Genomic DNA, 16,282 nt, shown 5'->3' with positions numbered 1-16,282 from the left:
TGAGCATGTCCCCTGCATGCTTATCACAGCTGATAAAACATGACTGAGATTTGCAGTTTGTCAGTGAGTTGTTTGTGCCTGATCTAGTATGTTAGGGGTTGGAATGCACCTTAGAGACCATCCAGCCCCAACCCCTGCCCTGGGCAGGGACCCCTCCCACCAGAGCAGGTTGCTCAAGGCTTTAGCCCACCTGACTGTGAACACTGCCAGGGCTGGGGCAGCCACAGCCTCCCTGGGCAACATGGGACAGCGTCTCACCACCCTCACAGCAAAAAACTTCTTCCTGATAGCTAATCTAAATTGCCTCTTTCAATTTATTCCCATTCCTCCTTGTCCTGTCCCTGCAGTTCCTAACCAAGAGTCCCTCTGCCGCTTCCCTGGACCCCCTTCAGCTCCTGGCAGGTTGCTCTGAGGTCTCCACACAACCTTCTCTTCTCCAGGCTGAACAGCCCCAACTGATTCAGCCTGTGCTCATAGGGAAGGTGCTCCAGTGCTCTGATCAGCTTTGTGTCCTCCTCTGGACTTGTTCCAACAGTTCCATGTCCTTATGTTGGGGACAAACACCAGAACTGATGAGAGCTGATAAAACATGACTGAGATCAGCAGTTTCTCAGTGAGCTGTTTGTGCTGTACATACACAGCCTGTGAATAGAGGAGTTTGCTGTTGGCATGTACTGAAGAAGTTGACATAATACACTGGTATTGCTGGTTTGCTTCATAAGTGGTTACAGACCAGCTAGGGTTCTTAAATGGTTTGTGCAGGAGAAGATTCCTTACAGGATAAGGTGTTATTTAGGTGCTTATTCTGATGCCCATCATCAGAATGGAAATAGGTTTCCCAGTTGGATGGTGAGTGGCTCAAACAACCCAGCACTGGGAGCCCTTTTGAGATGGAAGGCATCTTGCCATAATAGGTGTTGATTGCATCTACAGTCTCAGGTGAGTTAGAATAACTTACTTAAGGAACTGTGTATCTAGAAATTCTGCATCTGAAAACAGGAGTTGTAACCACACATGGGGACGTGGCAGAAGGGTTTGTGCATGTGACTTGGCAGCAGGGGTGTACTGCATTGCACTGGAAACATGCTTTGAGGATGGGCTTGACTGACAGTCACCACTCCATCGCTTAAAAATCATGGTGTGTTTGTCATGCCATGGAAACAGGATGGAGAACAGATGTTGAGGGAACTGCAGAGCCAGCTGAACCAGTTGCTGCTCTATTTTCAATGAAGATGAAAGGTTTGAGTGAGGAATTGAACTGCAGTTTGGGGGTTGGGGTTTTGTTCTTGTCAAGCTTCTGTTACAAAGCTACTGTAAATGGATATAGCAAATCCCTCACTGCTTTCTTTTTTTTTGTAGTCTCTGAAGCACGTAAATAATAAATGGGCTTTGGTGTGCAGTTGATTTCTCCCACATGCTATTCTAATTTTGTTAATCGGATAATCAAATTAGGACATAAAATAGATCATTCTAACTGAGAGCTGGGAATTCTTGCAAATAAGTTGTCTTGGTTTTTTTGCAGTGAACCTGCCTTGGTTGTCCAAAGAAACCCTGGAGGTCTTTAAGAAAAATAATTAGTAGAATAAATGTATATATATTTAAAAACTAAGCTGGAATATTGTCTTATTTCAGCTGTTAAACAACATGAGAAGAACAAAGAGAGAAAATCCAAAGACAATGCAAGATCCAAGTCAAAGAAAAAGAAAAAAAAGAAAAAGAGATCGAAGCCTGGTAAGGTTCATTTTGCTTCTGTAGATGGAAATGGCTCAATTTTTCTGTTCTGTGACCTAGTTTAGCTCCCTGAAGAGAGCAGGCACTGCAGGTCAGGCTGCTTTCTTCACTCTGTGTTAGCTCTGATTTGATTACGTGGATAATTTTAAATTGTGGTTGGCAAGATAATTGACTTCCTGGTTGAGCTTCATTGTTGGCAGTGGATGGCAGCTGGTACTGGTGCTTGTAATGGCACAGAGTAAATGTCACTCCTAAATGGATGTGTCTGGTTTTCCTTAGCTCTGTGCAAGCTTTGCCCAGTTAGAAGGGTGCATATCCCCAGTACCCTGTGTACAGGATGTTCTCAGTTATGAGAGTTACTTTTGGGGCTCCTGTAGGAATGGTGGAGGTTGGAAACATTGTCCCCGTGTCTCATGACAGGCTGTTGCCCTACATTAATAGAGTTGTTGGAATGTGTCTTCTCTGTTGCTTTCATCTGCAGAGGCCTGGGAATGCTTCCCTGGGCCACTTCAAGCTTTGGACTTCATGTGTAGGCCCAGGTGTTGGTGCTAACGGATTCTTCACTGCTGAAAATCACGGCTGATTCTGAAACATTTCTTTGTTCACATATTTAAGGATCGAGTGTGGCAACTTCCTCTGCCATTGCTGGATGTGTGGAATCACTGATGCAGCACACTTCAGTCTGCCACGTGTAATTCGTGAAACTACATCTCCTTGTGGAGGAGTTTTTGAGCTGGAAAGAAAATACTTTATCTTTCTGTTCGCTGCCATGAAGAAATAGAGCAAGCTATCCAGAGAGTGGATGGGAAGAACCATAGGCTAGCTGACTCAGAATTGTACTGAAACAAATCATTTTAACAAGTTTCTGATAGTATGGTGCTCTGACATAGAGTGAAAATATGCACAGTGTGGTCTCTAAATGTATGCAGTAGTCACACAAATGGTACCCATGAGCTGCTCGTCCATCTCTCCTTGGGTTTGAAGATGTTGCTTGCCTTGTTTGATGTTGCTCTTGTGGTTATTCAGTCCAGGAACTGTGAAGATTTTCCCCAGGTCAATGGAGGGTGCTGCTTGCCATTGCAGCCAGCCTTGGTGTCTATACAGTGTAGCCATGAGAGATGGGCACCTCCAGAGAGAAACCATTCCAGGTGTTTTCTCTAGACACTCCTAACCCTTTTCCACCTGTGCATCCCATTCCATACATACACTAGGCCATAAGATGAGACAGGAAATTCAGGTTAGATACTGGAAAACAGTTTTCCCTGTGAGGGTGTTCAGGCACTGGAATATGGAACTGCCAGGTGGTGGAGTGGAGACACCATCCCTGGAGGTGTTTAAGGGGTGTCTGGATCTGACACTGGAGGGTCTGGTTTAGAGGTTACAGCAGTGACAGGTTAATGATTGGACTTTGTGATCTTAGATGTCTCCTCCAACCTTGATGGTTGTATGAACAGAGTGCTTCCTGTCCACTTTGAAGTCTGTGAGATGAGGGAATGTGTGTAGCCCGTGTGAGGGGCAGGTCTCCAGCCAGCAGTGCCATTTGTAGACCTACACCCCTTGAAGAGTAGTTGGGCTGGAAAGGCCCAACTTAAACCTTTCTCACTTCTGTCAGCTGTGAACAGCCACTGAGCATCAGCAGATTTTCTGCTTCTGGCAACAGCTTGCCTCTAGAAAGCTTGCACATTTTCCAGCAGCACTGTGAAGTCCCAGGGCCCAAGCATGTGGAGTAGGAACTGGCTCAGTGACTACATGTGCCTGCTATATGGCCATGCATGGTGTTGGTTTCTTTTGTCAACTGTTCCTGACCTCAGATTTTTAACAGTAGCACTTCCTACTCTTTTGCAGAGTATGCTGGCCTTGGGGAGAACACAGATATCTCGCAGGAGCTTTCTCCTGAGAAATCAGTTGTCACAAAAGGTGTTTCTTCAAATAAATCATCTGCACACGCCAGCACGCTGCTGCACTGCGCTGAGCACGGGCAGCACAGGGGGAAATCGAAGGCAAATGGTGAGATGACTCTCCTCTATGATTTATTTAGCTCTGTCTTTCGTTGCCAGTAAATATGAGCTCACTAACATACCTGAAAACTGATTGTTTCATTGACTCTGCCTGAAAAAGCTGAACCCAGTTTGTTTGGCAGAGCTACTGCTTTTTACTTTGACTTTACCTTCACAGAAGCTTTAAGGATGTTAGCCTTATTTCAGAAATCAAACACATTTTGCAGCACCATATTAACTCTAGAATAGTCATGTTCAGACTTTAGAATTAAATTTGTCCTATTTCCAAAAGTTTTCTATGAAGTAAGAACTTCAGAGCTAAAATAGGTGCTGTGCAGGTTGCTGCAGCATGTGCTGTGTTTGAGACCACTCAGTGTGGTGATGTGTTGTTTAATAGATGTGTTATGATAGGTGGTTATAATGACTTTGAGATTCATAATCTCCCTTGGGCTGCAACCAAAGGAGTGTGGCAGCAGGTGAGGGAGGGGATTCTCCCCCTCTGCCCTCATGAGACCCAGTTGGAGTGCTGCATGTGTGTCTGTGTCCCCAACATCAGAAGGACATGAAACTGTTGGAACAAGCCCAGAGGAGGTCACAGAGCTGATCAAAGCACTGGAGCACCTTCTCTATGAGGACAGGCTGAGAGAGTTGGGGCTGTTCAGCCTGGAGAAGAGAAGGTTGTGTGGAGACCTCAGAGCAACCTGCCAGGAGCTGAAGGGGCTAAATTTAAACTAGATATCAGGCAGAAGTTTTTGCTGTGGGGGTGGTGAGACACTGTCCCAGGTTGCCCAGGGAGGCTGTGGCTGCCCCAGCCCTGGCAGTGTTCACAGCCAGGTTGGCTAAAGCCTTGAGCAACCTGCTCTGGTGGGAGGTGTCCCTGCCCAGGGCAGGGGGCTGGGACTGGATCATCTCTAAGGTCCATTCCAACCCCTTCACATACTATGAAACTATAATGATAAGAAGCTCTTGAGTGTCTGTTTATTGGTGTCTTCATAGTACTTCATAAGCAGAACTCATTAAAATGTGGCTTCTGTGTCCCAGTCCTCATGGTTCTTAATATCTTGATCCATCTTGCTATTTACTGTCACAGGCAGGTGTAATAAAAAAAGACTACAAACGTTTTGCTCTTTCTCCTTAAAGCTCAGAAGCTTGAAGGAAATAGGAAATGTGTGTCAGTTTGAGTATATACCAGAACCTTGGTTTCCTTGTTGCACAGATACATTGTTGAGGCTCATTTGAGTTTGGGTTTGTTGTGGGGTTTTTTTGACACGAATTTCATTATTTGGTATTAGGCAAAGTGAAAATTCACTTCATTTAACTCCACTGTACTTGCAAAAGCTGTTGACGTGCAGATGATGGAAATATCCTGAAATACATTCTGTGAGTCTGAGCAGTTTTTGGAGTAAACCACCCATAGAACATACAGTTAAATAACTTTGCTATCAGTTGCTGAGACTCCTTTTGATCAGTTCATAGACATTGAAAATGGTGGAAAATACTGGAAATGGTTTTATTTCATCCTTTTCACAATTGCTTTACTGCTTTCTGCATCTACAGAACTTGTACCAACAATAAAAGCTGTGCCTAGATGAGCAGGGTCTGGTGTCAGCACAGTGAAACTCCTGTGTGTAACATGGCAGTGCAGTGTGCCTAACCTGTCACGCCAGGGTTCTTGGGAAAGAGGGTCCTAGTCAGAGGTGGAATAAAATGTTTGAGCATGAAAATAAACTGTGGCATTGGGTTCTCAGCCCCTCGAATTTGAGAACAGATGTTTCTCCAACAGTTCTAGTTTATACCAGAGACTGATGATTCTGTTTTTGCATTCTATGAGTGATCAAAATAGTTCTACCCACTACAGCTGAGACCCTACAGTCTCATTTAAGACTGACTAAAATTTTTGCCTTCCACTCCCTTCCAACTTAGTAGATTTTTCCAAATGATCAAAATCATTGTCTTCTTCCCCGACCCTCCCATTCTATCCCCAAGGGAGATGCAGACATTGCCTTAATATTACTGAGGTAAGAATGTCAGTTTAGCACAGTAAAGATTTTCGTGGCAATGTTATTCAATCCTGAGGTGCATTAATGCTTTCCTTAAGCAGTGTGGCTGTTCTGGAAGGAAACCTTGGGCAGTGCTTTGCCCCTGAGTTGATAAATGTTCCTGAACAGGAGACTAAATGAAAATAGTAATTTCTGCAGCAGGATTAAATTCCATGTTGGCCTCTGAATGGTTTTGTCATGGAGATGTGACTTTGTGAGACTGAATGGTTCATAAAACAGAACTCTGTTTTTGGGAGCTCTACACTTAGTGTCAAGTCACAGTTCTGTACAAATTGCAGCAGCTGGTGTTGAATGTACAAGCCTGGTTTTGTTTGTTGTGCTTATGGTCTCAAGAGACTTTGTGCCTGTTGTTTGAGACACTCTATGTTGACAGTAGAAACTGTTGAGTTGGAATATGTTGAAGGAGCTGTTAGTGAGAACATGAAACTTCATGATACAGTAACCTTCAATTGTCATGTTCCTTAAATTGCAATGTGAGCTCCTGCTTTTAGGAGTGTGTGTCTGCATACCCAGGATGAGATCCTGAGGGCTGTTTGACCTTTCTTGTAGTCACTCAGGAGTTTTTGTAAATATTTCTTGTGCAGAGGATGACACCCTGAGTGAGTCATCTATGGACAGCTTGCTGTGGAGTGACGATGACTGCAGTCAGGATGTTGATGTAACCACCAACCCTGATGAAGAAGTTGAAGAAAGTGATTTTGAGATTGTTCGTTGTGTTTGTGAAGTAAAGGAAGAAAATGACTTCATGATTCAGGTATGAAGTGAAGGGGAAATGCTCATTTCAGTGACTACAGTGGGCCGTGTCAGTGGAAAAGCTTTTGTTTGGTACATGAAATAAACTCTTGTTGTCCTCCCAAATCATAATATTTTTTAAGGTAATGTGCCAGGGTGAGTAACTGCTCTGACAGTTAAAACTACTTTTACTCTATAGTGCAGTTTTGGTATTTTTAATCCAAGGAAAGTGGGGAAAGAGGGAGAATTCTCCACAAGTCATAACCAGTTGGCTAGTCACTTGTGCAGTTGCATTTTTCTAAAAAATGAGAACCTTGCTGGATTTTGAGAATGCGTATTTGAAATCAGTGGCTTTTTATCTGCTGTGTTTGCCACCCTCCAGTTCTGAGCATGGAGACATTGCCCTGAGATGGTGGTACCCTTCCACTCCTCTGCTCTGCAAGAGGCTTGACTTAAAAAATCATAAATAAATAGGTATTTTGCTTTAAAGCAGAGCTGCATTTGTCCATTCTGCACTAGTTTCTAAATTCTAAGTTCCTAATCTCTATAAGGTATGTGCTCCTTTTAAACAACTTCGTAGAAAACTCGGAGCACCTTCTATTATTTCTTCTGCTCAAAACTGCTGATAAAAGCTGCTTTGGAAGTGCCCTGCCTATTAACTTTTGCTTTTTGAGCTGTTTGTAAATTGTCCCCCATCTCTTTCCCCCTTCCTGCCAGGGAGAGGACTAGAGGGAATGGCCTTGAGCTGAGACAGGGGTGAGTCAGAGGAGATGTTAGGAAACAGTTTTTCCTTGTTGGGGTGTTAAAGCACTGGAATAAGGAATTGTCCAGAGAGGTGCTGGAATCACCATCCCTGGATATAGTTTAAGAGGTGTCTGGATCTGGCACTGGAGGATATGGTTTGGGGTTTAGAGGTTACAGCAGTGACAAGTTAATGGTTGGACTTGATTCTGGGTGTCTCCGCCAGCCTTGATTCTCTGATTAAGTAAACATGATCAGAGTGTACAGGAGGAAGAGGAGTCTTACAGTGGTGAGATGGCTCAAAGGAAAACAGAAAGAGATAGTCTGGCCTATAACTTTCTGAGAAAGATCAGTTCAACACTAGGATTGCAGAACTGGGAACTGTCAGCTGGCTCAGGGCACAGCCTACGGATAGCTCTCCTGTGAGGTTTCGTGGGCTGCTTCTAAGATTGGTTTTCTAGGTTGAAAAAGTTTGGGGTTTTTTTCAATATATTGCGTAGTTTTATACATTTCAACTGTTTTATGAAAGAATTGTCTAGGAGAGCAGGTTTTTCTCTCTGGAACAGAGATGCAGATGGACAGTGTGGTGAGTACATGCATTCTTGATGGGGCTTGAGGCAGTAGGGATGGGGAAGCAAGGAGCTGGTAACAAGATGTTGGGGGTGATGGAGATGTAGGTTGGACAGGTGACTTGCTTAAGGTGCCAAATTCTGTGCTCCCCACAGCTTTCTGTCACCTGGATTTTGAGGGGAAATGGTTGTCTGTTTTTGATACAGAAATGGCTGAGTTCACTCTTTAAGAGCAGAGCATTAATACAAAGCAAAGCTGCTATGTTACACGACTGGGATTGTCACAAAGGGAGCCTGTTTACAGAGGTGGAGTGCCAGGATTGACACTTCCCTTTGGCTTCACAGAGTAAGAATCCTGTGTTTTTGTCATAACTTTATAATGAGGAAAGGTTCCTCCCCTGTTTCCTACTCATGCTCAATCTGACACTTGGAAACTAAATTCAGAGCTGTCTGCCCTCAGAGCTTGAGTTTAGGTTGGTCCCTTCTTTCTGAAGATGGGTCACTTTGCTCAGGGTATGGGGTTTTAGAAGGACACTTGAGAGTGTTCTTCCCCTGCTTCATTATTCCGACTGAAACGTGCTGGCACCTGGGTGTCTGCTGGAGCAGGCTGTGTGCCCACCTGCCTTGGCTTGGTGCAGGGATTGAGAGCCAGGGCAGTTTTCTCATTCACGTGGCTGGAGGTTCATTTCTCCCAGGATACATGGATCCCTTCTCCTCTTACAGGAGAGGCTGTGGTAAGTAATTTTCTCTCTGAGCTCTGCTCATTTCCATGAATGTGCCCAATTTAGAAATAATGAGGGAAAAGCACCTTTGTTTTCCCTGGAAGATTGGGGATCATTAAGATTTAATGAAATTCATACATGGTTCAAATGGGAGTTTGTTCCATTTGGGTATTTAAACTGATCACAATTCAGCTCAGAGATTTTGTGAAAAACTCTCTCTTTATTCTGAACTTGCCTTAAATTAACTGCCCTGAGGAGTTTGAGCATGAAGAATGTCATTCACTGCACTGGGGTGCAGAAATCTGGGTTTGCATTTCTAGAAGCTTTGGTTAGTAGAAGCTATATCTGGGAAAGAAAGGTATAAACCCCAGGACATCGTTGGTCAGTGCTGTTTGGTTGCAGTGTCTGCCAGGAGGTTCCTGGATTTCCTTTATGCACCCTGTGTGAAGCAGTGCTGCCCTGTGTTCCTCCTGGAGCTACAGCAGTCCTTTGTATGGGCAGGCTTGGGCCCCAAAAAGTCCAGACAGTCATTGTCTCTTCACTTTGTGTTTTTAAACCTAAACATTGGCGAATTTGTGTATGATGCAGGAATTCCAGGGCTGCATTTGGGGGGCATCTGAGGTGAGTGATGTAATGGACTTGGGATACTCTTGTTCTAGAAGGTGAAAAGCTGCTAGAAGTCTATGTCCTTTGGGTTCAGTTATTTATTTTGTACTTGAATTTTGATTTAAACCCTTTTGCACAATGCTGCATGTTTTCCCTCTTCTAAGTCTCTTATTTGGTGTACTTTGAGTCTCCCTACTGCTGCCTGGGTAGGGGCAGCTTCCCTGTAGCATGTGTGCAGAGCAGTAGACTGGCCAGCCACGCTGTGCAGGAGAACCTGCAGGTGAAAGGAAGGACCCGTGCCCTGATGGGGAGGATATTTAAAAAGCAGCTGAGTAAAATTAAAAAAAAAAACGTTGGGATGCTTCACTAGAGTTCTGGGCAAATTTGCCTGGAAAATCACTGAGGGCAGCCCTGTGCTTCATGACATGTTGTATTGGATGCAGGTGTGACTAGGTCCAGAATCTCCTTTGTTATTTTTAGCACACAGTCTGTTTTTCATAATGTGTCTTCTTTGTTTTGAAACACCTTTTTCTGCCTCCTGATAATCCCCTTTGTGAAAGGAGGGTGGTCTCTTTTGAAAAGATTTTTGTAAGACAAACCACTGTTAGTCCCATCCTTCAGAAACCTCTTTCTCTCTAACCTTTTACATTCTCTGTTCCCAGAGCTTCTATTTTCCCCATGCTTAGACCACTCCTTTAATGCAGTGAATATTCCAGATCTGGTTGTCCCTTTCTGTCCCTCCTAGGAAAGGCACCACATTAGAGGAGCATGAATAAAGTGGAGTAAGTGGTGTTGAACAGAGATAAGATGTTTAGCAAGGTGGCATCTTCATAGGTCAGTGAGCAGCAGCCTCTGAGGTTGCAGTTGCTGTTTGGGTTTGTTTTAGCTCATACTGAAGTCCTGTGCCAACACTGATGAGATTCTCTGCATTATGCTTTTTGGCTTATGCTTATAAAAGGTATGAGCTCTTGTCTCACTGCTTGGGGAAATAGTGATTCTGAACTGGCAGCACAGTTTCAAATCAAAATTGACTTTATACTCCTAGCTGGGGTTTTGTGCCATCTGTCAGTGGGTTTTAGGCTAAAGTCAAAACTTGGTCCCATGTTAACATGTGGGAGGGGAGGAGAAAGTGACAGAAGATGTGAATATGGTTTTTCCCTGCTCTAGAACTGTGTGGCTTTAAGAACAGTGATTTCATGTTCAGTAGTATAACTGTGCTGAGCAGATCCAAACTTTATTCAGTCTTTGCCCACCCTTGGAAGGATGCTGGAAGCTTTTAGAGCTGGTACAGCTGCTTCTGCACTGCAGGTTTGTGTCAGTAGAGCTACCTTTGAAAGGAATAAAATGCCAGAGGTACAAGAATCAGTAAAGCGTAATGTTGGCAGTCCTGTGAGACACAAGTATCTCTGGGATTTTTAGTTTGCTGCTTGAGGGGGAAACTTCTTAACTCAGAAAAATGGATCTATTTCGCTGAAGAAAGCTTGATTGCATAGTGTTTGCTGTCCTGGTTATGTGCACATACATCTCATGGAAGATCTCCAGGTCCAAAGGGAACATTTTCACACCTTTCAGGATCTCTGCTGCCACTTCATAATGGTTGTCGTTCTCCAGAAATAGTATGAAAAATGTGTGGGAAGGGCTCAGATTTTATTGTAATCTGATTCTGTAATGTATTTGCTTGTAGCTGGAAGGGGGTGGGTGGGTATTAACACACCTTTTTGCCTTAAAATGTGTAGATACTGTCTCTCTTAATTGATGTAATGGTAATGAGCTCCTGTAGCCTTCACTTCTGTTGATATGCACTTCTTGACTTTGAACAGTGTGAAGAGTGTCTGTGCTGGCAGCATGGAGTCTGCATGGGCTTACTGGAAGATAATGTACCTGAGAAGTACACCTGTTATGTTTGCCAAGATCCTCCAGGTACAGAAATTTAGGGTTACAGGCCCTTCTTATATGTGTAGTAAATTTGTGTGTGTGTGTGTGTGTGTATGTATTTCAAGGATGAAACTACTTCCCCCCCAGTCCATATCTGTCACTGTGTAGGTAATTTGCAGTTACAGAAAGTGTAAGTTATATGGATGTCCATGAGTCCATGTTGTGGCACTGCAGTGGGCAGGAATGGAAAGGAATCACTGTGGTGACCGTCTGTCACGTGTTTGGTGTTACAAGAATTGTGCTGTCTGACTGTGGAAAATAAGCACTGGTGAAGCTCAGGCAAAGCCTCCCTGTGGGCACATCTCAGGAGATGTGGCTGCAGCTCTACCCCAGCTAGGCCAGGACGAAGACCAGTCAGTACAAGGGTCCTGGCCCTGCACAGGTGTGGCCCTTGGCATTGGCTGCAGTACCTGAGAACCTGTGTATTGGTATTTATCCTGAGTAACACAGCCAGAACTGATTAAGCAATGTGTTCTCTACTTTTAACTACGTATTTTTTAATGCCTCATCTTTTTATACAGCGGGTAAAATTACACTTAGGTGAATCCTTTCTGACTTCTTACTCTCTGAATTGCCAGTCCTTGCTGAAAGTGGAAATGGATGAGTCCATGTTTATAGATGGCAAGAAAATGGACCTCCGCTCACCTAATGAAAAGATCTTTTTGTTTTATGTACATGGATTGTGCTGTTATAGTCAGATGTACTACAGCATCTGCTGTAACAGTACATTCTCCAGGCTGCAGAGGACTTTTGTTGGGTATTGACTTGGATTCTTTTGTTTGTGTGTTTGCAGTTCAGCAAGCATCTGCAGTTTACTCTCTGCTGCTTTGCTTGACTGCTTAAGTTACTTGTACTGAGGCATTTGTCACATTGAACATCATTTTGTTTCAGCTGTTGTTAATATTCCAACCTCTTAAGCTAACATTACCAGTATTTGTAGCCTGGCTTAGGCAAGTTCTCCCTCAGAACCTTACCACTGGTTCCTTTAAAATGTCCTCCTATACTATTACACGTGGTGGCTTAGAAACAAACCCACCAGGAAGTTCACTGCCTTTTTCTGCATGTTTGTCTGCAGAGAGCTATGTTCAGACTCTGGCTCCAGCCATAACCATGGTTAGACTGGACAGTGTGAGATCCTGGTAAAAATACAGCTCTCTCTGCCTCAGCTGGAGCTGCCTCTTGTGGGTGTCCTGGGCTGGAGTTTGGGCTCTCAATGCTTTTACATTTAGGGAGAAGTTTTTGCCTTACTACTTCACAAGTTCTTCATTTCTTCAGGGTTTTGTCTGCTGTTTGAAGTCTTTATTGGTACTGTTGGTAAGAAATAAGCTGTTGCAAGACTTGGAGATAATCAGTAACTGTCAACCACAGTTAATGCTTCATTTTAACCCTCTCATTGCTGTCCCTTCAGGTCAGAGGTCCAGCCTGAAGTACTGGTATGAGAAGGAGTGGTTGAGTAATGGTCACATGCATGGCTTAGCATTTTTGGAAGAGAATTATTCCCACCAGAATGCCAAGAAGATAGTAGCCACTCACCAGCTTCTTGGGGATGTGCAGAGAGTGATAGAAGTCCTGCATGGGCTGCAGCTGAAGATGAGCATATTACAGTAAGCAGTGCTTAAGTACCAGCTGACATGTTCTCACAAGCAATTAGATATTGCAAATAGTAGAAAACTGACCAGAATTTAACCAGAAATGCAGACTTACGTTTGTGCTTTTTTGTGGATTCATAGCATGTGATCTTGGAAAAGAACTTGGATGCTCAAAAGCTATTCAAGTGTGTTGGGTGTAAATGGGCAATGTTTATCAAGGAGTTGGGAAAGTGTGGAGGGAAGAGGGGGGAAAACTTACAACAACAGCTTCTCCTGAAGCATCTAAATAGATGCAAGTAAGAGGATAGGCATGTGACCTATGGCAGCATTCTTACAGCACTTAGAAAAATACCAGTAGCAATGGTCACTCAAATATTTTTGTTATATCTGTGTAATAATAATGAAAATTAATAGAAAATAATATTTTTGCTATAGCTGTGTAGTAAATCATAATAAATAATAATAAATAACAATATAAAAGCAAATAGTAATAAATAATAAAAAATACCTCTGGTTGTCCCTTCTGCTGGAATAAATAACATGGTAGTTATTTAAAATTAAAATAAGAGTTTTTCTAAGACCAGTGGAGGGGACTGTGTTGGTATATCACACCTTGGTAAAAATATCCCAGTGAAAATTGATCTATGCTGTTAAGAAATTGCAAATATTGAAGCAAAATGTTCCTTGAAGGGCAGCATTGGTGAGGAGTTGTGTGTGTCTATTTGAAACTTACTCTTCAGTGTTTGTTTTTCTTATTGCCAATGCTTGGTTTATGTGCCATGTTATAGAAATGAACATAGTGAACCTACCACAGCATTGTAGGAAGATGCCCAGTTGAGGTCAGTGAAATGATGTTATTTCAGAGTATTTGGGGATTTTTTTTTTTTAGTGGTTATGGTGACTGGTTCAAATATTTTTAATTTCCTTATGTAATAGGATAGTTTGCTCAGTCACTCTGACTTTTAAATTGGGTGGTTTACTTTTTCTGTTTGAATAGGAATAAAGAACATCCTGACCTAAAGCTTTGGTGTCATCCGTGGAAGCACATCACAGTGGATGAGAAAATCCATACAAAACACATCATTCACTTTGAGGAAAACTGCTGCAAAGAGGAGACTGCAGGTTATAGAACTTGGAATGGGACAGTGGACAAACCCTCAACCATTCCCTCTGTGGAGGAGTCTTACATCACGAGTGAGCACTGTTACCAGAAGCCTCGGGCCTACTACCCTGCCATAGAGCAGAGGCTGGTGGTGGAAACAAGAGGCTCAGCCATGGATGATGGAGTGAATAGGATACGGGAAAATGGAGATGATACCCTGTCAGAGAGATTTGGCTGGAATCTGGACCAAGAAATATGCAGGATGGAAAACGAATCCAAACACAATTACTCTAAGGTATTTGTGTTGAAATGGCTCTCCCTGCGTGTTTGCCTGGCAGAGTGCAAACCTCAGCCTTTCCTAGTAGTGTTTGGTTTGCTCGTGTTTAGTTTTTCCTTATACTGTTAAATTTAAGCTGCCAGTAAGAATTAAAATGAGCGAGATGATCAGTTCCTTCATTTCCAATTATAGTTTAAAAGCTTAGGTTGACTTCTGGCCCTCAAATCACCTGAAAGGTCTGGACCATGCACTGTGGTCCACTGGCAGTTCATTGCTGCTTTTCTGTGTTAAATGTGGCAATAAACACTAGCAATGGCAAAGAGAGAACAGGACAGGTGTGTGAGAGTGGGATCACAGCAGAGGCACTGCGCAGCCAGTTTCTGGGTATGTCTGATAGCTAAATGTACCAGGTGTAGCTTTGTGCTTGGTTCTCCTTGTCAGCTGTGTCAGGCCTAGCAGGGGCCTTTCTTTTACACCCCAGTACCAAAGTTTGGCTTTGATTAGTTTGTGCCAATTCACATGAAATGTGGTCTGAGAAATGTTAGAAACTCGCTAGGGAATGGATTGAGCAGCTCTGCCATGGAGTGAGGCTGGGAGAGCTGGGGGAGAGAAGGCTCTGGGGAGACCTTAGAGCCCCTTCCCATGCCTAAAGGGGCTCCAGGAGAACTGGACAAGGGCCTGGAGGGACAAGACAAGGGGGAATGGCCTTAAGCTGAAGGAGGGTAGATTTAGATTAGATATTGGGAAGAAATTCTTCCCTGTGAGGGTGCTGAGACACTGGCACAGGTTGCCCAGAGAAACTGTGGCTGCCCTAACCCTGGGAGTGTTCAGAGCCAGGCTGGACAGGGCTTGGAGCAGCCTGGGCTAGTGGAAGGTGTCCCTGAAAAGGGGTTGGACTGGATTGGCCTTTTCCAACCCAAATTATTGTGTAGTTTTATGATTCTATGAAATACTGACCTCCCTCTTTTAGATTGAAGGTTTGTTCAGCCCCTAGTCCATGCATATATAAGCTGTAATTTATTTTTAACTTCTCTGTCAGTCAGTTGAGATGGAGTTGTATTTCCCAGAAAGGCATTTATTTTAGTTCTTCAGTCTAAAGGAGCCTTTTTCTAAATCCTGTCATGTTTCAGCAGAAGGGTGAAAAAAGTAGAGGAGCAGAATGAACATGTTGACAGTGTAGTCAAGCTTTGGAAGGGCTGGTAGTGCTTGTTTTGAGAGATGCTGCAGTCAAAGTTTCAGTAGAATTGAGATTAGATTCTTTAAGGACAAATCCCTTCTCACTGCAGAATCATTTGCTCTTCAGTTGATTACTGTCAAGGGAAAAATGGCTCCAGTATTTCTTGGGATGCACAGATTCAGTACAGGATCTTCCAGGTGAAATGTGGCAGGGAGGTAACTACATGTGTGTTATCTTGGGAAAATCAGATGCTTGTTGAAGTGCAAAGAATCGTTCCTAGCAAAATACCTAGAAAAGTATATTTATGTTTTGATCCTCTTGCCTATACCAATGTAATATTTATCTATGATCTCTGTGTCTCTCTCCCCCACTGGCCCAAGATGAGTTGAGCAATGAGCTTGGGTGACAGGAGCAAGGCAGTTTGGCTCCCCAGCAAGCACTAAAGTGTGTGTTTCTGCCAGGTGAGGGAGTCTGCCTCGAAGAAGGTCTCTCCAGAGGAAGCTATTGAAATGAAATTGCTGGAAAAAGACAAAGAAGGAGTTGTGAACTCACAGCTGCAGTGGCAGCTCAATCTTTTAGCTCACGTGGAATCTCTGCAGGATGAAGTCATACACAGAATGGATTTCATTGAGAAGGAGCTAGATGGTAAGTAGCATTATTCTGTTTCAAAAAATAGCTGTATTTAACCGAAATGCCTGTTCAAAATATGTTAACTAGGATTTTGCTTCTGCAGACCTGCAAAGAGATGAGTGCTTGTCACATTTCCTAATAGCAGACAGATATGCTGCTGGTGTGGGGGTGAATTTCAAAACAAAGAGCAGAATTTCACAGAACAAGTTCTAGTTAGGTCATCTCTAAATAGTTGTATCAGATGTTGAAGTTGATGAGAGGATTTGATAAGAGCACTGGAGCACCTTCCCTACGAGCACAGGCTGAGAGTTCAGCCTATTCAGCCTAGAGAAGACAAGGTTGTGTGGAGACCTCAGAGCAACCTCCCAGGAATCTGTAGGGTGTCCAGGGAAGCTGCAGGGGGACCCTGTTAGG

General features: G+C 43.5%; 1 protein-coding gene across 1 annotated transcript in view; it reads left to right on the top strand.

The window, feature by feature from the left end:
* PHF20 (PHD finger protein 20) overlaps positions 1–16,282 on the top strand; it is a 48,154-nt gene that overhangs the window by 30,487 nt on the left and 1,385 nt on the right. The window contains exons 11-17 of the mRNA XM_009082661.1: positions 1,633–1,731; positions 3,577–3,738; positions 6,373–6,542; positions 10,979–11,078; positions 12,502–12,697; positions 13,680–14,079; positions 15,700–15,883. Coding sequence (XP_009080909.1) covers positions 1,633–1,731; positions 3,577–3,738; positions 6,373–6,542; positions 10,979–11,078; positions 12,502–12,697; positions 13,680–14,079; positions 15,700–15,883 — 1,311 coding nt within the window. The remainder of the gene's footprint in view (positions 1–1,632; positions 1,732–3,576; positions 3,739–6,372; positions 6,543–10,978; positions 11,079–12,501; positions 12,698–13,679; positions 14,080–15,699; positions 15,884–16,282) is intronic.

This window comes from Acanthisitta chloris, unplaced genomic scaffold, assembly GCF_000695815.1.
Source record: "Acanthisitta chloris isolate BGI_N310 unplaced genomic scaffold, ASM69581v1 scaffold23999, whole genome shotgun sequence".
Lineage (NCBI taxonomy): Eukaryota > Metazoa > Chordata > Aves > Passeriformes > Acanthisittidae > Acanthisitta > Acanthisitta chloris.
The sequence above is the reverse complement of the archived record's forward strand: the minus strand, read 5'-3'. Positions and strand labels throughout refer to the sequence as shown.